General features: G+C 38.9%; 1 protein-coding gene across 2 annotated transcripts; it reads left to right on the plus strand.

The window, feature by feature from the left end:
• The first annotated feature begins 1,750 nt into the window (after nucleotides 1–1,750).
• Nucleotides 1,751–19,225, plus strand: igfbp2a (insulin-like growth factor binding protein 2a). Of its 2 annotated transcripts, none has more exons than XM_085264818.1 (4): nucleotides 1,751–2,181; nucleotides 15,965–16,146; nucleotides 18,180–18,320; nucleotides 18,708–19,225. In XM_085264818.1, the coding sequence occupies exons 1-4, from the start codon at nucleotides 1,782–1,784 to the stop codon at nucleotides 18,858–18,860; spliced, it is 876 nt and encodes a 291-aa protein (XP_085120944.1). In that variant the 5' UTR covers nucleotides 1,751–1,781; the 3' UTR covers nucleotides 18,861–19,225. The 2 variants fall into 2 exon arrangements, with proteins under 2 accessions (XP_085120944.1, XP_085120945.1); XM_085264819.1 differs by having other exon boundaries at nucleotides 18,180–18,387; nucleotides 18,708–18,843.
• The last annotated feature ends 2,279 nt before the right edge of the window (nucleotides 19,226–21,504 follow it).

Raw genomic sequence — 21,504 nt, forward strand, 5'->3', positions numbered from 1 at the left:
TTCTTTTTGGCTTATGTGAGAGTTTAGTTAGACTTTTCTAACGTTTTGGCCATAATTCTAGCCAGCTGTTTATCAGGGCTAATCATTTAATTTCTTTATATTGTTTGCAAATTCTATTAGAAACATTTTTTAAACACATTTGCCTATTGCGTACTTACCTATTACTTACTTAGCTACTGCTGGCATATTATTTACCTACGTATTACTTACCTAGTACTTTCTTATCTAGTATTTACTTACCTATTATTGGCCTAGAACAGTCTTACCTATTATTTACCTGTTCCTTACTTACCTATTATTTTCCCATGTATTCGAATAATAATGTTTTGCTGTATAACTATTATTTATTTATTATTCAAGTGCCCCCTGGGGTGATTGTATCCATTTCCGGGATGGGCTCTTACATAAAGAACTCCCTCTGTATACAGACTGAAGCACATAGCACATCAGTGATCCCATATTTGTCTCTATAAATGTAGAATTTATCCAGAGTTTGTGTTTTTTTTTAATAAGTCCATGGGGAGGAATTTACGTAACTGACCTTGGTGGGGATCACTTTGCACACAGGGGCAGATACTGTGGCGTGTTAGGCCTATAAGCTGGTGACCATCCCAGACACATTACCGGCTTTCTCCCCACTGCTTTTCCATCCATGGTTTTTGTAAAATGACATATGAGGTTCTATGTGCAAACAGCCTTTTATGCATCCCCCTAACTCACACCCCCGAGATATAAAGCAGCTTCAAATGTGCCCTTTCTCCCTCCCCATACCTCCAAGGTGAGCCAGGGATGCCGATCTTGAATGGGGCTAAATAGCATGAAATCAGTGGGTACCCACAAAACAAAATAATCTGCATTTATATCTGCGGAGTAAGGTTACACATGCCGTTTCTATTTCTGGGCCCTTGGATAAACACCTATTAGTCTGGTGCACTGGACGGGGTTAATATGGCGCTTGTTTAGCGGGCGAGCGCGACACCTCAAGGCTTGGCCTCGCCAATCAATAGGAAACACTGCTGTGTAACACACACAGTAGCATCACTGTACACAGGTATATAGGCTGGTAGCAGCTGGCAAATTTTAATTGAGTGTCAATTGACATGTCAGCCACTGTGGGGATGTCTTTCCATGTAAGGAATACTCTGCACATAGTCCTTTTGTTTGTTTGTTTGTTTGTTTGTTTGTTTGTTTGTTTGTTTGTTTGTTTGTTTGTTTGTTTGTTTGTTTATACATTCTTGGGAGTTGAGGGGAGAAGGTGCTGATTGAAACAAACAGGCTAATGTAAAGTAGTCTTTGAATATGCAAGCTGTCTTTTTCTCTCTCTTTTTTGAGCTCAACTTCAAGCCTCACATCGCTTTTGGTAAAAAAACAAACAAACCTGTTTTTCATTTGTGAATAGTTTGCCAGTAATCGCCTATAAGAGGTTAATTTTGCCTTGATACGGCCATAAAAAAGGTCTGATGTAACTGGTTCAGCTGGGGAGCAGCAGTGCAGGTCATTTAAAGATAATGATGATGATTTGATCTTTCCAATAAAACACGCCATCGAGAAATATAATGAGAAAGTGTCACAACTGCTCTTCCCCGTGAAGGAAATCCTATAATCTTCCTATTTCCCCCCTAATGAACACAAGTTTTCTTTGGCCCCGAGAGCAAACCTGGGAATGTGTAGGACCCAGCAGACCTCCCAGCCCCCCGGCTTCACCTGTTCGCGTGCACATTTCTGCTCCTTCTCTCCCCCCCACACACACCCCCACACTTGTGATTGCCTTCCACTGCCCCATGATAATTCCCCCAAACCTCATGTCTGTAACGATGCTGTTGTACGCGGGCTGCAGCTTGCTGATCCTCTCCGTGTCTCTGGCCGGTGCCTCTCTGACCGAGATGGTGTTCCGCTGCCCGGGCTGTACCGCGGAGCGCCAGGCGCTGTGCCCAAAGCTCACCGAGACATGCGCGGAGATAGTGCGCGAACCGGGCTGCGGGTGCTGCCCCGTGTGCGCCCGGCAAGAGGGCGAGCTGTGTGGCGTGTACGCCCCGAGGTGCTCCACCGGTCTGCGATGCTACCCGACGCCCGACTCGGAGCTTCCCCTGGAGCAACTGGTGCAGGGCCAGGGGCAATGTCGGCGCAAAGTGGACACCGAGGCAAGCGCCCACAGCCAGGAGCAGCGGGAGCAAACCAGCGGTCAGTCAGTTTACCGGAAACCTGCTTTTCTTCTATCAATTTTTAATGACACTGTCTAGACTGCAGGCTGAGAAACAGTGCAGAAATATTGCATTGTCATGAAGGCTAAGCCCTAATCTGGCTGAAAAGGGGACTCAGCAGGGAAGTTGTCCATATTCCTCTTCACTGCATATTTATGATACTAAACCATGTTTCCCCTCTTTTAAACACCTTTAAATAAACTGCGAGTTTGTATTTCACGCAGATTTCAGCATCTCATAGTTGCTAGATTGCTACATTCATACATGGCCTTTGCATTGCCACGCATTTGAGGGGTGTCATTTTATAATTTGTGCTACAGCAAATGACTAGTTTTTAAAGCATTTTGCAAGGCGGGGGATGTAATGTGCATTGGGTCATTCTAGTGTGCACGCAGAGAAATAAACACAAGAGATAAAGGAACAGCCACTCTGCACAGCTCATCTCAGCTGTGCACCACACAGCTGGCCCTCCTGAAAAAGCTGCCTTTAAAACACTGCAGCAGAGTTAGTCACCTGCAAAAGCCCCAGAAGTTGTACTCAGTGGGATGGACACAGAAAACAGTGTAGTATTGATGTTGACATTTCCCCCAGGGGAGTGGAGAGAAAGAAATATATAAGTAGAGAGGGAGAACGCTGAAGGAATGCCACGTTGATTGGAAAAGTGGACTTTAGGCTTTGACTAGACCTAACTATAGACTGGCTTTGACACTGACTCCATTAACTGTAGGCTGCCTACCTGGATGTATACGCTGGAGGATCACAATGAAGCCTGGAGCCAGTGAGGCTTATGTGGTTTGTGTTTGAACAAGGGCAGGTCACAGTGAGGAAGAAAAGCAAACAGCCTCATTAACTGGCTGAATTTGAGGCCGCAAAACACAGTCAATGAATGTAGAGTGGGGCCAACCGGGGTGTGATTTTTACTCATTTCCAAAATCCATGCTTTGTCAGAGTTTACCTTCAGACTGACACATGTTTACTTTGGGCACTGGAGTCCTGGAACATAGAGAAACTACCAAAAACAGGACCCATGTGTAACCCCCACTCCCTGAACACAAGAGGTCAAAAAAAGCTTTGTGATGCATTTTGTGATTTAATCATCAGCCTCAATAATTGCTTGGTTATGCTCACGTGAATAGTGCATGTAAAGGAATGAACTGAGAGTTACACAAGAGCAAAACCAGAGAGCAGACTACATGGGCACATCGTGTAAAGGCTTGTTAGACATCACTAACCTCTCTGAGGTTTTTGGCGCCTGGTTCCCCGGGTTGAAGGTTTCAAGATTTAGTTTGACGTGTCCAAAAAAACTGGTAAAAGCTTAGAAATAAGCCCTAAAAGCTGAACCTGGAGATGTTGTGGATAAAAGCTTTGGTGCTAATGCTGCTGCAGATGGAAGAGTGAAGTCTGAAACTCATGCAGCATTACAGTGAGTGGTCTAAGTGACATGCAGAGCTTTCTTGGGGCCAGAAGATGAAAGAAAGTTAGATTTTTTTTTTTTTTTTTTACCGAAGTGAGGCTGGAAACACTTTCCTGAGGCTAATTTCAAGAGTCACAAAAGAATAAATTGCTGCTCATCCCATCATTTTTTCAAAGATACTACACTAATAGGTGCTAGGTTGATTTGTCGTGGAGTCTGAGCTTTTGCGATACGTAAGTCATCTGCAAAAAGCAAAAACACAAAGCAGCTCACAGAGGTCTCTGGATGATGAAGAGCAGCCTTTAAATGTTCTGGTTAATACCCATTGCATTCACTTTATTCCAGGAATTAATCTGGGGGGAAAAAGATTAATTTAATAATTAAGTAGTTTTATTTATTTGATCCCTGAGGAGGTGATTCTTGAGCTGATTTGGCATCTGGGCAAGGAATCAAATGACGAAATAGTACAGCTGCTTTATTTGGATGTTTATATAAATACACATCATCCTGACATCATCTTCTTCTTTGTCCATTTAGCATGTCAGCTTTTAAAAAGGAACAAAGACAAGGAACAGCAAGCTGTGTCTACTTAGAGGTGGCATTTTTACAGTTTTTTTTCTTCAAAAGAATTTATCTGATCATAGGTATACAAGAGTGCACCGAGAGCAGCTGCAGAGTCCCTATAATCTCTCTAATCAACACTACAAGTGACCCGCAGCAAAGAGGCCAAAGGTCAGAGCACCTATTTCTTTGATCCAAGAATAATCATGTAGGGAAAAAAGGAAAGAAAAGAAAAGAAGAAAAAAAGTAATGCACAGCTTTTTGTTAAAAGTTAGAATAGGAAGATATAGAAGATTGGGTGATATTAAATTATTGTTTGCAATCAAAACCAAAAGTCTGATTAGGCTTATGACAAGAGACGAATGAAAAATATCAGTGAAAATACTCAAAACAAGATAGCAAATAGGAAAGGAACACATTACTGTGAGATAAAGACTGCAGTGATGCTTTCGGCATATGTGTCTGTGGTTGAGGTTACAGTGCTTTGTTCTGACTAAAGCACCTAATTAATAGCATAACTTGGTAACAGATATTGCTTCATCACTGAAAATTCCTTTCAGTGTCATGTTAGATTCGTATTAAAACTCTTTGTACAAATAATGAAGGTTTTTGACTGGGAGTGAAAGAAAACTGACTCATTTATAATTAGGTGTGTAAAGAATACGTTTGTCTACAGCCTGATCGAGATAGGATTTCTAAGATTAAGCTCATGCATGTTGGTCAGATCTACTGCACAAACTACACAATTCAGCTCTGTTCGCGGGATCATTGAGTTCCTGGTTTAAATGATAGTTGTCTGCATCAGTGTATTATTATAACCATCTCATGATAAGTAAAGTATAATACACTGAAAGTGTATGTGCTAATTGTACATTCAAAGACATATAGCTTTTGCTTTAACACCCCCCCCCCCCCCCCCCAAAAAAAAAAAAAAAAGAAATCGTCTAGCATATGCTAGTAAAAAGGCTGCCCTTTATGAGATGAAATACATAAAGGAAATACTAACATACAAGTTCTTGAGTTGCGTTAGTCAATTCACTTGAAGTCAAAATCTGATTTAAAATCTGCTATATGTATGCTATATATATATATATATGACAGTGTGGATATGCTTTTAGACAATATTTAGCTCTCAGACTTTATACTGAAACCATTCAGATCAACATGTTGGTGCATCTTTCCCACTCTGGTTTTCATATAAGAAATTTATATACTGTAATGACATTTCTTTGAAGCCTACTTTGATAAACCTAATATCCAACTGTTTTTGTGGAGTCTTGAATATCCTGGATTGGATTCAACAGGATCAAACTGTTAGGATAGAGATCCTGAGATGATTGCTGGCACTTGACACAGACCGTGAAGATTAACAGATCTGAAAGTGGTCACTGTAATGTGGTGAAAAAGGGAGAAAGAAATGGGATACCCCCTTGCAAAATAATGTTCCATAAATGAACCCGTGACCTGGTTAGAAAATTGGATTCTAAGAATATAATGATATAAAATATCAGAGCGTACGTTTTTTCAGACACAACAAAATGGCAACAAAGTTATCCTATTTACTTGATTTTGAGCTGAAATGTCTTCCTATTTAAAATTAACACCCACATTTTTCCCACTACCCTGTGTTTATGCACAGTATCACTTGATATTCCATTCCCACAGAAACCTGGATCCAAATAAAGGTTCCTTTAAACAGATTGGATGGGCGTTTAATTGTTTTGACTGGAATCATACAGATACAACCTCGAAAGAGAACATGTTGATAAAAAAAAGCTCCAAATAGAGCCAGTTCCTGCACACAAGATTTCAAAAGAGTGAAGCAAATGCTGTTGTCCCCTTAACAACACCTCACTAAACGTACTGTTAATCAACCAACCACTCAAAACAACCGTCTTCCAGTGTTACTTTTGCTGTTATGGAGATGGGAAATGAGGTGGAAAGAACGGGGGGGACTCCTGTGACATCTGGTTGCTGAAATAACACTGTTAGCTGACAGGGGGCATTCCTGTGTACCTGCAGGGGCATTCAGACGGAGCCTGCAGGACTGAAATAGCTCCGAGATAATCTTCCCCAAAATGGGTATTTATGCCATCTCCCCCTGAGGCGTCAACTTCACGCATATCCGTGCCAAGAATCTCCTCTTGCCTATTGAGAACCAGAATAACTTCCCAGCCTCCAGATTGGTCAAGGGTGATTTAAGACAATACAAACACTGTCTGAAATGCAACTGAAACTGGGAGTGTAAATGGGGGCAGTTTCTGAGCTTGTTTTAATAAAGGACAAATTCTTAAAAAGTATGAGAAAGACCTACAGTTGTCGTAAGAAGATCATCAGCTCAAAGGCACAAGTTTGGTCTTTTAATGCTTTCTTTGATCTGTTCTTTTTCCAGAGTGTAAGTTTTTATTTGACCACTCTTCCTGGTAGAATTGATTGAGTTCATTTAAATTGGCATCCAACCTTTAAGCATAGTCTACAAACTTTCAATAGGGTTGATGTTGGGGCTTTGTGAAGGCTATTCCAGAAACTTAATGTTAGCCTGCTTTCCATTCCAAAGCCAGTTTTGATGTGTGCTTGGGATTATTGTCCTGTTAGAGCACCCAGATGTGTCCAAGTTTCAACCATATGGCTCATGATTTGAGGTGAAGTTGAAGGATTTGAAGGTACTTCTTCTTCACTCAATTATATCCAATGTACCAGTACCAGTGGTAGCAAAACAGCTCCAAGAACATGATACTACCACAGCCATTCTTGACAGTTGGTATAGTCTTCTTTGGTTTGAAAGTCTTACTTTGACGGCTCCAAAAACACTTCTTACCACTGTGGCCAGATAGCTCAATCTTTGTCTCATCTGACCATAAAACTTTCCTAGAAGACATTTGACCTGTCAATATGGGGAACTGCAAATTTCAGCCAAGTTGGAAGGTGCCAATTTTTAAGCAGGGGCTTTTTTCTTGTTCAGCACCCTCTAACTGTCAACACTGATGTAGTTTCCAGGTCATGGTAGACCTGACCCTACACATCCAAACCAATTTCCTCTCACCTAAGGGTCTTCTTTCAGACCATTACAAAGCGGTGACACGTTCAAATAAGTTGTAGTTAGGTACAATTGTTTGAATGGGTGATCTTGGAATCTGTAACTGTTAATCTTCTATAATCTCTTCTGGAGCTCCAAAGCTTAGAACTCAATCCTATTGAAAATTTGTTGACTACATTTTAATATCAGGTCCATTCCAGGAAACCAACGAAATTAATGAACACCGATAGTTTTGCCAAGAAGAGTGGTCAAATATCCACCCAGAATTATGGCAGAAGCTTGATGATGAGCACCAAAATATGTGCAACCTTTATTTTATTAAAAAAATGGTACAATGATAGATAATTAGAAGTTTGTGAACTGACACTTTTGATTAACATCTAACTCTGTAGTGTAGTGGTTAACACATGCATTATACATGGAAGGTTGATGGCTAGTGTACTCCCAAGCACAAATAAGTGGGAGGATTTTTAGAAAAAGGGGAAAAGGGAGCAGCTGAAAGTACCAACCCTAGTAACTTGTAGTTAGCAAACAGTGAAAACTAAATATTGTTTAAAAACAAATTAATGATTAACTCATGTTTCTAAATAATAGATAAACAATAGCTAATTCTGATAAAACTGTGTAGAGAATCGGGGAAGATTCTTTGATTTACAAGCCTAATCTATTATAGTCTAGTGGCAGTAGTTAATAGTACAAGTCTAATAATATTTTTGTTATAATCGAAGTCATGTCCTAGCCAAAGAAAAAACTGTTTTTGTTGTCATTGTTTAAAGAAATCTATTTAATGGTGCCTTATTTAGTTTTTTTCTAAACAGATAAAAGTCAAGTTTACAATCATTGTTACTGACCAAAACACACAGAGTGTATTTCAGGGCTTGCAAACATCATGACTCTATCTAAATGTTTGTCAAAAAGTACAAAATGTGCATTCTTTTAGATTTTTTTGTACCATCCCACAGCCTTTTTTTTTATTCCTTTGCTTGTTTCAGTCCATAAACATTATAGTTAAAAAATGCTAAAAAGTTATTATAATGTAATTGTTTATTGTGACTTTAGTTGAAAGATTAATAGGATAAGAATGACATCACCACGAAAACCATGATCAGTTCCTAAAAAGTAGACCTTTGAGGTACAAGGTTTGTAGCAGAGTATTATTGCCAGCGTGATGCACTCTAAGCGTTGTCGTGTTACAGCTTGCCTCTGTTTAGGCCGTGTAAAATCTGCCCAAAGTTCACCCAGGGCTGCCGGTAGTGATGCCTAGTCTTGGATACCACAGAGCATACATACATGCTGGAGCCTGTGCAACAGCCTGCTTTCAGATGGCTGTTGCAGGCCAAAAAGCCTGCAAGGTAAACATATCTAAACTCTGCTGAGTTTGTGTTTCCAGAAAACAGCTCCACTAGGTCTTGTAATGGATTATAGTCTGTAATAAATCTACTCATTGACATATGACCTATTTATTTCACACCTTAGAGCGATGTTTAAGAAGTTAACAGAGAAAAGCTGTGCCTTTTAAAGCCTCTAAAATTTAAAGAGATCATTTTTAGGTAACTGTTGTTTCCACTTACTGAGAGTCAGAGAGATGCTTCATTTGTTCTTAATTTTTTCCCCTTTTACCTTTGTGTGCAAACACACAAAATATGCAAACTTCTAATTGAGTAAGTGGTAGCCAAAAGTAACGCATATAGTATATCTGTGTATGAAGCTTGACCTAGTTAGTGGATGTCTCTGGAGTTACACTTCAGCAAAGATTTAAACAGACAGAAATAATTGTCAGAGAAGATTGTTTGAGTTAATTACAGTGATTTCCAGTCTTGGAACCTTTCAAAACTTACTTGATTTAAAGTTCAAGGTGGGCATTTCTAGTACAACTTTCAGAAAGGTTGCTTGTATTGAGTCAGTCCTTGGAAGTCTCAATTTTGACCACCGGCACTGTCCTGACATGACTTGATGGGGAGTCATTTGTTGGAAATTACATTAACCACTGCTCATGCCATTGTGATTGTTATTTTGCCACATGGTCACATTCTGTGCTTAATACCAACCCAAACCTACTTGCCAGATTTGGATCCCTCAGACTTTTCTGAAATTGAAATCAACAAGGCGTGCGATTTTGAAAATTGAAGGAGCCTTCAAGAACCTAGAGTTGCAAAAGCAGAAGTGCAAGATCTGCCAAATATAAATCAAATATTGTTTTTGACCGCTCGTATCTTCATACTGGGCTTAGGTTAGGCTAGCAGTTAATCAGTTAGAAGTTCAATATAGATGTCTGCAGCTCCCTAACATTATTATAAGTTTAGAGCCCCATTTTTAATGGACAGTAGCTGTACCTCCAGTAGTCCAAAAGTCTCGAGCCACCCCTCATTTCCTTATATTTTGTAAGGAGCCAGACTTTGTTGTTATTTTTTCTTGAGCAATATTTCTCCAGGCTTTCTGGAAGTCTTTCAAAGCCACTTAACACTAACATATGAATCATTCAAGCATGAGAAAAGACATCTAATTCAAAAAATGGTTAGTGTTGTGTCGATATGTAGCAGACAACTTAGCAAAGAACCTATTTTAAATTGTATCTTTAGACATTTTGTTACTGTTGGCCTGTTGGAAAAACCCTGAATTTGTTCCAATTTCTTTAATCAACAAAATATGCCAAACATAGAGCAGTTTGACTGACAAAAAAATAGCATTTTTGCACTAACATGGTGCTCCCTAAAAAGCTGTTAGCTGAACATTTGGTTTTTCTCAGCATGGTGTGCAATGTGTTATTACAAAAAATGAGGAAACTGGACAACTGGCGGACAAACGAAGAAGTGTCAGTCGTGACAAAATAGCTACAGCAGATGAACAATACCTAAAATCCATGTTTTAAGAAATAGAAAAAAATCCTGAAAGGCCCTGAAAGATACATCTGGCCAATATACTTTTCATTAAAGCTTATTAGAAATGTTCTGTCAAGAAGCCATTCATAAGGAAGGGAAACAGGGAGAAAAGGCTGACGTCTGAAAATTACACAAGAACTCAACTGAAAATCAGTGGCAACAGGTCAGATGGAGGTATGAGGCATTTGAATGTCCTTCAAGAAGCCTGGAGAACTATTCCTGAAGACTACTTAAAGAAAGGACAAGAAAGCTGCCTGAGAGAGTTTGGACTGTGTTTGAAGAATAAAGGTGGTCTCACCAAATATTTACCTCCAAGCTGGAAAGAATGGCACAAACTCTGTTCGTGGTTTATATACTGCATTTCCATGTATGTTTGCATATTTTATTGAATTGTTGCGCCTATTTCCAAATTTTCCCAGCAAAACGTAAACAAATGAAGGGTGCCACAAGACTTTTGCACAGTACTCAGTTATAATATGTATACGATGGAGCAAGAATGCTTGGTGCTTGGAGATTTCCTTTCTGAACCTTTCCATTCTCTATGGCTTGGCCAAGTCTGTCATTTGCTCACTTGACCAAAATCTGGACAATCAGACATGACACTTCTGGCCTACGTGCCACCTGGGAATTCAACATGGATCAGATATAGAAAGGAAGCCTCTCAGGCTATTGTGTAGGGATTAATTCAAGCAGTAGACTGGACAGTAGGCCTGCTGCTCTGTTGATGCTGCTGATCTCCAGCCCACTGCTATGGAGTGGTTTATACTGCAGAGGCCTAGTGCCCCCTAAAAGTGGGGTCCTGACCCTTTGTATTTGTGTGTGCGTATGTGCGTTGAAGAGGAAGCGTACTGCTATAGATTGTGTATTCATGTGTGTGTCTGTGCCTGCCCAGACTTTTAGTGAACATCTCATCTGAACATCTGACTTTTGCCCCTTTTAGGAAAGAAATGCTTTCCTCAAAGAAAATCCAGAGAGAGCACAGTGCAGCATCGTAGGGGGAACTCAAGTCCAACAACACTAGATCTATCTGATGGCAACGGGCGCCAGCACCTTGTTATTGTTTCGTTTGAAATTTCCTTTCTCCTGCTCTTTCTTAGGCCTTTTGTAATCATATTCTATAACCGGATGTCAAATTTACCTCTTGCAGGGTACAGGGAATGCCTCCTCAGTCCACCATCGCCGCTTTCATTTAAATACATTTCCACAAGTCTGCATTGTAAAGCTTGGTCTGCATAGCTGCGAACTATCCACTTGATTGGCCAACTATTTGACCTTCTTTACTGTCTCTGCTTATTTCCCTTCTTTCGTTCAGGTGTCAAGTGAAACCCTGCATAAGCGAAATACACGATTTCCACCAAAAGTTCAGCAAAAAGACACAGTGTCCTGACTCATAAATTCACCTTGTGAAATATTACTTGTAGCAGCAAGAATGCGCATCATGTAACATCTTTTCATCGAAAATCTGCTGGTTTGGAAAGACGCTCCTCTTCCACTCCCTGCCAACCCTCAACTCCAAAGTATGTTCTGTTGTCAGAGACAACAAGTTGGGCTGGACCTGATGGCCTCTTTCTTTGTTTGCTCCATCTGTCTGGAGAGCTTTTTTGTGCTTTTAGGTTAATGTTTAACAAGACTCCAAGCCGAGGAGAGACGGGTGAAGTAAATGAAAGCTGCCTGGAGGAATTTCTACAGGGACTTGAAGAGGCAGTTGTCCCTAAATTTAAATTTAAGGTTCCTGTTTTAACGCCAGTGTCACTGAGGGCATTGTTTGCTCCTCTGGGAATGTGTATTTCTGCTTTAAAAGGATTAAAATCGACACACAGGATTAATCCTACCGAATTTGGTGATTTTTCTTTTGATCCTTTTTTTTTCATATGATTCGCCCACACAGCTTTTCTCATGTTTATTTGTGTTCATTTGGGCACAATGGAAGAATTCTCACCTGCCACACAGGGGGCCTGGGTTTAATTCCTCGCCAATGTAGAGTTTTTATGGATTGGAACATAACTACTGGGCTCCTTTCTTAAGATGGCCTTCAAAGAAACTTTGGCCAAGTTGCCCCTGATTAGTGTGTACTTAAAATGTTAGACAAGGTGCTAACATGATAGGTAAAAGAGGACTTCTATGGAAGTGTGTGCAATACGCTGAGGCTTGTAGTAAGAAAGTGCTTTGAGTTCACAGTTAGAGTAGAAGAGTGTTATATAAGTACCAGTCCATATACATTTTAAATGGGATCTGATCTATTTTTAGCTTACCATTTATTAGCTAGTGTTAGTAATTTTACGTGCTACTCCATTTATTCTACTTTATTTAATGACCCACTTTCTCATTTACTTGGATATTTAAATGTTCATCAGTAAACACTATTAGCTAAGCACTTAACTACTAGTCATATATTTGGACTGGTACTTACATAGAACTTTTCAACTCTATTTGTGCACTGAAAGTGCTCTCTTACTACAAGCCCATTCATACGAGCACTTTTAGGTTAACTTTCACTTCAATGGGCAAAACTCAGGTTTTAGTACCTTGCCCACAGATACTTCAACATGCGGACTAGAGGAGCTGGGCATTAAACCACCAACTTTTCAGTTGGCAGCTGATTTGCTCTGCCTCCTGAGCAACAGTCACTCCAAATTAAAAACAAAAGAAAAAAACGTTGTTGAACTTTGGCTTGATTCTTCTCAGGAATTAAGCCACTCATTTTCTTTGGGAGGGAAAAGCCAACAGCAGTTCCTCCTGTAGATGATCACATTTTTATTCAAGTAGCATGCTTGGTGATTTCATTTAGGAAGAAAACTGAAAATCTGTATTTTGGAGTTCATTTTAAAGACACCACAATTAAATCAATGTAGTGGCATAAAATAGACTTCTATGTATTATATGTTTGGGCTGCCAACTCAAATCAAGGCTTTAAAAAACATATGTATTTACCGATTAGCTCCACTGTTAAACTCACCTGCTTAATATTGTGTAGGTCTCTTGTGCACAACCAAAAAAAAAAAGCTTGATGTGTATGGACGCAGGGGTAAGTGGTTTTACTAGGATCTTCTAATTTCAGTCAAAATCACCATGATAAATCCTTGGCAAAGTAGAAGTAATACAAGTAGCACCAGTACAACTAGTAGCATTAGTAGTAGAATATCAAGGGTGTCAAATCCATTTAAATCACTGGCCATGTACAGCCCACTTGAATCCTAAGTGGGCTGGAGCAGTAAAGCTTAAAAAATGTTTCCCTTACTTTACGTAAGGGAAATCCCTGAGATGTCTAAACCTCTGAACGCTTCGTGAATCACATTTGATACATGCGTTTTTGTGAGTTTTCGAGACTTCTCAAACATCAATGTGATTTTTTTCATAGAAAAACCTAAAAAGAAAATTGCACAATAAAATGTTTTTAAGCAATAAAAGTTTTAAAAAAATGAATGTGGGAGATGTGACGCAAACAAAAACTCAGGTATTTGATTTAATATTTAATTAGTTATTTTTTAATTTGCTAGAACACCTGATTAAAAAACATTTTAAGAAAGAATTTTCTGTCAATTATTTCACCGTTCAGCCTTTAAATGGGTTAGAAACAAATATTGCAGTTCTGGCGATACATTTCAGTTTTTCCAAATTGAAAAAAGAAATGCTGCTGCAGTAAGTCAAAGACCCATCGGCAAGACTCTCTGGGCTTACACTGTCATGGAAATGAAAAATAAATTTATTGTGTAAATTAAATGTACTTAATGCACAGAAAATATTCCATTTTCAATAAAAAAAAAGAAAATGATATTGTAAAGATTAAAAAAAAAGAAACATTTCAGTCTTAAATTGAACACTAACAATAAAAAAAAAAGTTTTCACTCTGCTGTATGACAGGCTGTAGGTTAAATCTTTGTCAGCAAGAAAACAGTTAAACTCGTGAAAATACTGTTAGAGGTCCAATTTTTATGGTGTCCTTCTTTAAAATTTCCACATTTTTCCAAAGCCACCCACTGGGCCACTTTTGGCCAATGGGCCATATGTTTGACACCCCTTCACTACATGGACAAAAGCACTGGTTTTCGTACACATCACACCTACAGGAAGCTGCTCAGCCATGGAAACCCTGCCATGAAGCTGTCCGCTCACAGTTTTTGTGCTGATGTTAATGTCAGTGGAGGTTTGAAGCCATGCAGTTACTGACAGAAAAGAGTGTTGTTGATTTTTACGCACTCAGTGACCCCGCTCTGTAACTTTGCTTGGTCTGCTACTTCATGACTGAGTTGCTATGTGTCCCAAATGCTTCCTCTTTGCAGTAATACCACTAACAGCTGATCTTGGAATAACAAGGAGGGAAAAACTTTCATAGTATCACACTCGAATTCAGTGAGATCTTTAGAACGACCCATTCTGTCACAAATGTATACTGCATGGTTGATTTTATGCACCTGTGACAAGTGCGGCCCATCTCTTTTGTCCATACAGTGTAACTTTACATATTTGATTATATCCATTGTATTTTTTTATCAGCATCATTAACATTTGCTCGTGGGACTGATTCACACTGTAAAGCCACCATGGAAACTTCATCATGACGCAAGTTCAGTAGTAGCCAACATTTCTCAGCTCATAAGCTGGTCAAGAATGTGGGGTTTCTTCTCTCTTAAGAGAAAGGAAATATTTCCAGTGACTCACTGATTGTGCTGATACATTTCACAGTGGTTTGGACACATTTTGTGGAAAAGTCAAATGCGTTAAATAAACTATCACAAGCTCAGGAGACGTGCTTGTAAAAATGCAACAAAAAGTAAAACAAACAATAAAAAAACAGCCACAAACACAGATGTGTATGTTCTGTGTTTATATCAAAATTAAGTGGAAAAAATGCATTTAAAACATTTTAATGCTTTTAAACACCAAACAGATTATGTTGAACCTTGTGCTTCATAGTTTCATGATTTATACAAGGGTAGATTTGCATGAGTCACACTTTACAGTTTTTTATCATATATCGTCTGAAACAAGCTGTTTTACATCTTCAACATTGCCAACCTACCTTTAAGAGCATTTCTTTCCCTGATTGGCTCAACTGAGCCGTGTGCTTGAGATGACCATATTATGCACTGAAGAAAACAGTGAAAGATTTGGAGGAGTCTGAAGCTTTAACTCCACAATGATACATTGTGTTTATTGTCTATCTAACTATGTCTTACATACACAATGAAAAATGTTTTTTGCGAATATATGTCTTTTATTTCCTATTTAGTCTATAAATTCTGAAATTAGTTACTTAGCATGGATATTAGGCTGATTTATGTCACCAAGACACTGTTTGAGATGACATTGTATCTTACAACCGTTTTTAGCTTTGAAGTCTTGTTTCAACACGTCCTAGTAACAATTCACAATTTAGACTTTTGTTAATACATGGGTCCTGGGTGTAACTCCACCATCTGGCTAGGAATTATTGCTGTTACTCCAAAGGACATGCTGTTATTATTTATTCCTGATGGAGCTCAGTCTCGGAGGTCAATCTCACCTCTGCCCTGTAAAAAGGCTATCAGTGGTTTTCTAAGCACCTCTTTTGTTGCTCTGAAAAATGATCTGTGCAATCTGGAGTGTGTCTCCTGTCACTTCCAGCAGCTGAAAATTCCGTTTCATTACCAAGAGAATGACAGTTAATGGGAAACAGAGTGGTTGAAAGTGCAAAGACACTCTAGGTTGTCAGCAACGTGTCCCCGAACAATAGCCATAAGAACTTTCCTGGCTAAACCGCACAATGTTACTGAGCCGTTAAAAAACAAACAACCAAAAAAACAAAACAAAATTCTTTATAGCTTTTTGATCTTTTTAGCATTAGAATGAAATCTTAATCTGCTGCTTTTGTGTCATTACCCATCATCCACAGGAGAGGCTGTGGAGCTGCAGCCGGAGCATGGCGCGAGCGAGATTCCCGGTATCCGAAAGCCCAATAAAGAGGCCGCCTGGCTGGGGCCCAAGGAAAGCGCCGTACGCCAACACAGACAGGAGATGAAGACCAAGATGAAAACCAATAAGGTGGAAGAGGTGAAACCTACTCGGCCCAAACAGGCAAGGCGAAGTGGCGTGTCTGTTTAATTTCTGTAGAGGTTTAACAAAGTCACACTCATGTGATTTTAGCAGCTGTATTTACACTGATGTGTTACATTTTAATAACACATGGGATCATTACAATAATCGGTTATTTTAAAGTCTGGTAAGATTTTGCTTTGAGACACTGGGATCACATGAAGCTTGCGCCACATATCAGATGTAGACGCTGAGGTGAAATCGCCTGAATTATGCCCTGCAACAGAGCTTAGTGTTGATATAAGATTGTATAAACTGAGTACATCTACTGTAGTCCCTTTGAGTGTGGAGGAACAGCTGCACTCAGACTTCACAGACATGTGCTGCCCCCCTCTGGTGCTGCAGGTTCTTTTAGACGGCATTGAAGATATTTAAATGGACGAACCCTCAACCTTTAATACCCCTGACCTGCTCTGAGTGAGATTTTTGAGAAAACCTCATAATTTTTATCCATCATCTGTCCACTAAAACAATCAGGTAAAGGTTAAATTGCTTTGCTGGGAACTTTAGAACTTCTCAACAAGATTTCTGGGGGTTACCGATGAGTCATTATTCACAAGTGACTTTCATAAACAGAAAGACCTTTAGCTGTAGCTGAACCGAGTCAAAAATGTGCCAATAGCTTTGCAAACCTGCTGTTGATGTGCATTGGAGAAATTGGTTTTAATTGATTTTAAAATAAATTTTTAAAATGTGAAAATTAAGAAGACACATGAATGAACAGATGTTTGATTTTCAGAGGGAGCCTTGAAGCTCCAGCACACCTAAATGCCACTATGGATGCCCATGGGTTACACTTGCTACAGCTTTGCAGTTGAATTGAATTAAATTCCTTTCTTTCCAGTACAACAAGAGTCAAGGTCAACTTCTCCTTTCATACAGTAAAACTGAAAACAAAACTCCCTAACGGTAAAAAGCGATTGAATAATATTATAAAAGACAATACAAATATACGATGTAAGTATAAAAGTATGAATACAACTCAAGTCTCTTCAAGTCATTGTTTGTATTGTTTGTACATGTATTACTTGTACTGTCTCTCTAGTGTTTTCGAATCCTGGTTTTATTTATTAGTTTTATTTTATTTCTTCTTCTTCTTATTATTATTATTATTTGTATTATTTAACTTTATTTATAATAATTTAGTATTTTTATTTATTTATTGTATTCAAATCTTTCTATGACTGCTATCTGAAACGAGTCTAAGAAAATAAGGATTGCACTCTACAGAATAAACACCCTGTCTATATTAATGTGTGCATATAACAATAAACTACTCTTACTTCTATATAAATGAAACAAGGTGCAGTATTCATATAGTGCAAATTGTTTAAAATATGTCTGTAGAGCCAATTTTGCAGTAGCGAGCTGTACATTTTTGTGATTTGGCTTCACAGTTTCAGTTTTGTTTGGTTATTTTATTTGAAAATTAAATTTTACTGATACACTGTCAAATCCTAACAACAGTCACCTCATCGCCATCTAAAGCACACGTACACACCGCAATAGTTTATTTTCACATCCTCGAGAGACAAAATAACAAAGTGCAGTATGACAAGAGGGACACCTCAATGTCAACCATATGTATTTAATTTGTGTAACATACTGGGATATTTATAATTTGAGCTATTTTGTTGTGTTTTGTAACTTTGCAATATATTGTATTATTTAATTTAGTTTATCTACTTACTGTTCTTACTGTCTCAGAGCAACTGTGACCACATAATTTCCTCAGATATTAATAAAGTATTCTGATTTTGATTCTCAAGGTGCTTTTTATTGCAGGGTATAAGGTAAAGACCTTACAATAACACAAAAATGTTAGTTTCAGTTTTTCTGAATATTATTCTGTGAATAGCCAAGATTTAGGAAAATCCAAATTGTTATTACGAGAAGAAAGAGAAAAAAACAGCCCTTTGTAAACGCAGGTGACTCACATGTAGTTATAGTTAATTATAACAGCCTTGCTGTGGACGTGACAGGCTTGTTGTTCTTATGTTTGCTTTTTTCTAAAGACTCAGTGTCAGCAGGAACTCGACCAGGTCCTCGAGCGGATATCCAAGATGCCCTTCAGAGATAACAGAGGTCCTCTGGAAGACCTGTATGCCCTGCATATCCCCAACTGCGACAAGAGGGGGCAGTATAACTTAAAACAGGTGACTCTGGGCTTTTTGGGAAAGAGGGCGGTAAGCCCAGAGGTTATACCCAACTGATAATATGCAGGTATGGAGAGGGGAGGTGGGCATCGCAACCACCATCTCTAACAAAATAATCCGTTGCACTGACATATCAAATCCTACAGTCATTTTCTCATCATAATACTGATAATAATAATAGTAATAATAATAACAGTATTAATAATTATTATAATGATAATAACAATTCAACTAATTGAACACGAATTACTAAAAAGGGAGGACTGCACATTGTGACCTGATAAGTTTCTTTTTGTGCATGCACTTTATAAAACATGTATAGTAAGACTGCTAGCTTAGCATGAAACGTGCAGGTAACAAAACTACAACATAAATTCTGTTTTTCAGTGCAAGATGTCTCTCCATGGTCAGAGGGGGGAGTGCTGGTGTGTCGACCCACACACTGGCCGGCCCATCCCATCAGCTCCGACCGTGAGGGGTGACCTCAACTGCAGCCAGTACCTCACAGAGCTGGAGCTCCCTGACATGGCCCAGATCTAAAGTGGCATCAAACATCCCAAAACATAAAAGGAAAAAGAAAAACTGTAAAGAGGTTGGGAACAAAGAACATCAGAGTAAGCTATGTATTATCTGTCTGTGCGTATGTGTCTTTAGTTCGTACAATGACACTGACATTTGAAGTCTTAACCACCAAAAAGGATTAAATGATAGAATCCAGCTTGCTGCGTAAGATGTAGCTGCAGATTACTTTTAGAGGGGAGTGAGTGGAGATAAGACTCCCTTTTCCCACTTAGATATTCAGTAGGCGTCATCTGGAGCGTCGGTGACTATGCTTTAGTGATTTTGACTTTGCTCGGATTGCTTTGTTATCAGTGTTTTGTACTGTATGCATTGAAAAATGAAAAGCCTTCAACATATGTGATGTTTCGAGGTGTGTTTTAATGCTCTAGCTTATAGACTACTGTTGGTTTAATACTATACACTAGGCTTTGAGTACACCTGGCTATTAATACAAAGTATTAAAGATGAAATGTAGTACCTGTTGGAAGTAGCGTGCATTAAATGTTCAGCCGAAGGACATGACCGTAAGTGATAAACAGATAATGCCATTAAAACTACGATACAATCAATCTGTGCACGTCATCATTCATGTGATGTGAATGACTTGAAAGCTTTTCAGAATGAATGAGTGAACTTGACAATGTTCAAACCTTGGAGATTTAGACTGTCTTTGCAAAAGTCTCAAGCCATCCCTCATTTCTTTATGTTTTTCTTCATAGAAGCCAGATTTTTCTAGCTTCTAAAGTTTTAACCCACTTAACAATGACCTATGAAATGATGGGTCAAGACTTTTGCACATTACTGTATGAATAGACAGTTTTATAATACCATAGCCTGCATTTCCCCAAGTGAAAACATTAAATATAGTCATACCGTTTTGAATTGAAATAATCTATATTTTGGTGCATACTTTATTGACTTTGCAGTTGTAGCTTGTTCATACTGACCCCAGCAAGCAAAACTGCAGGTCTGAAAGTGTGAAGAAAACATGGTCTTTGGATTTTATCACATTCTGCAGAAAACCTGATTTACCCTGTCCTCTATTATCAAATCTCACAATAACAGTGATCTCCAAGCATTTTATTTTTTAAGGTCAAGACCCAGCAACAGGGAAAAATCACTTGTGGGCAAGCGCAAAGCAACAATGAGAAGGAGAAAAAGTCCTTCCTATAAAAAAACGAAATTGGGTGGTTGTTACATGTACAAGATTCAAACTTGTAATTTGAACTAAATAATTTCATGTTTCTATGGTGAACGTAATTAAAACATGTAGCATCTGCATGAAATTCAGCAACTTAATTTGTTATTCTTGAGATGACATGATACAATCTAGTAAGAGTGGTTAGTTGCCTGGACTCGAGAAATTCACAAGATCACATTAGATGTCAAACTACAGGAAAATCGCTGGAGTTTTAAGAGGCAGACAGCTACACCCACACCACGTGTATGCTATTGCTATTTATTGTGGTTTAACCTGTCAAGGACAAAAACGTACAGAAAATTCTGCATCAAGCCTTGTAATCATAGCTTTCCTACTTTTGTTAAGCCTGGTTTGACAGCTTGGTGGTGTGATGGTTAGTGCTGTTGCCTCACAGCCAGAAGGGCCTGCGTTCAAATCCACAATCTGGCTGGTTTGCAGTGTGTATTTAGAGTTAGGTTAACTGGTGATTATAAATTACCCATGAATGTAAGTGCAAATGGTTGTTTGTCTCTATGAAATCAACAACCCCATATTGGTTCATTAAGCAAGACTAGCAGTAATTGCCTTGATTAACAAAGTAGTTGTTCAAACAACAAGTTTTCATTGTGTTTTCCTAAAGTTTTTCACTTGTGTAGAATGAATTAAAACAAATTTCACTTTACGTACTTCAATAAATCACTTCAAGTCAATGTAAGTATACTACGTTGATACGTAATCTGGTTACATTAAACCACCAAATGCCAAATGTGTTGGTTTGACATGGTCAAAAATGGGTTATTGTACTTGGTTAAATCACGTGGAAAAATGTGCCATGATTAAATTGTGTTCATCCAACAACAGAGTGTAGGAAGAAGAAATGTTAGGACAGGCAGGCGTTCACTCTGAGTGGTTGGGGAATGAAGGTAATAAGATGAATGGGGAGTGAAAGACAGGGGAGTGAAGAAAGGGTCCTAATGGCATCATGTGAGGTCCTCTAGCTGCCAAAAAGAAAAAATAACGAAAGGTTGGCTTAGGGTTATGTGATCCAGCCCTAACTATATGATTGATCAAAAAGGAAAGTTTTAAGCTTAAAAGTAGAGAGGGTGTCTGTCTCCTGACAGGAGAGGGGCCTAATAGCTGAAGTCTTAAACTCCCATCCTACTTTTGGAACCACGAGTAAGCCTGCAGTCTAAGAGTGAAGTACTTTATTGGGATAAAATGTTAGCGTGAGGTCTTTAAGACATGACAGAGAATAATTGTTCAGGGTCTCAGAATTCTAGATCTCGCAGAGAGCCGATGAAGACAAGCTAACTTCTCTTTGTCATCTCATAAGTGCTCTCGCTGCAACAGATAGCAGCCAAAACCACTCAGTGATGTCACAGAGAGCCGTTCTGCTTTGACAGCAGATGGAAGCCACCTGCGTGAAGACTCACGGGCTGTCTT

Source organism: Mchenga conophoros, linkage group LG23, assembly GCF_057382185.1.
Source record: "Mchenga conophoros isolate Kocher_MC1m ecotype Shallow Benthic linkage group LG23, M_conophoros_male_GT1.1, whole genome shotgun sequence".
In the NCBI taxonomy this organism is placed as follows: domain Eukaryota; kingdom Metazoa; phylum Chordata; class Actinopteri; order Cichliformes; family Cichlidae; genus Mchenga; species Mchenga conophoros.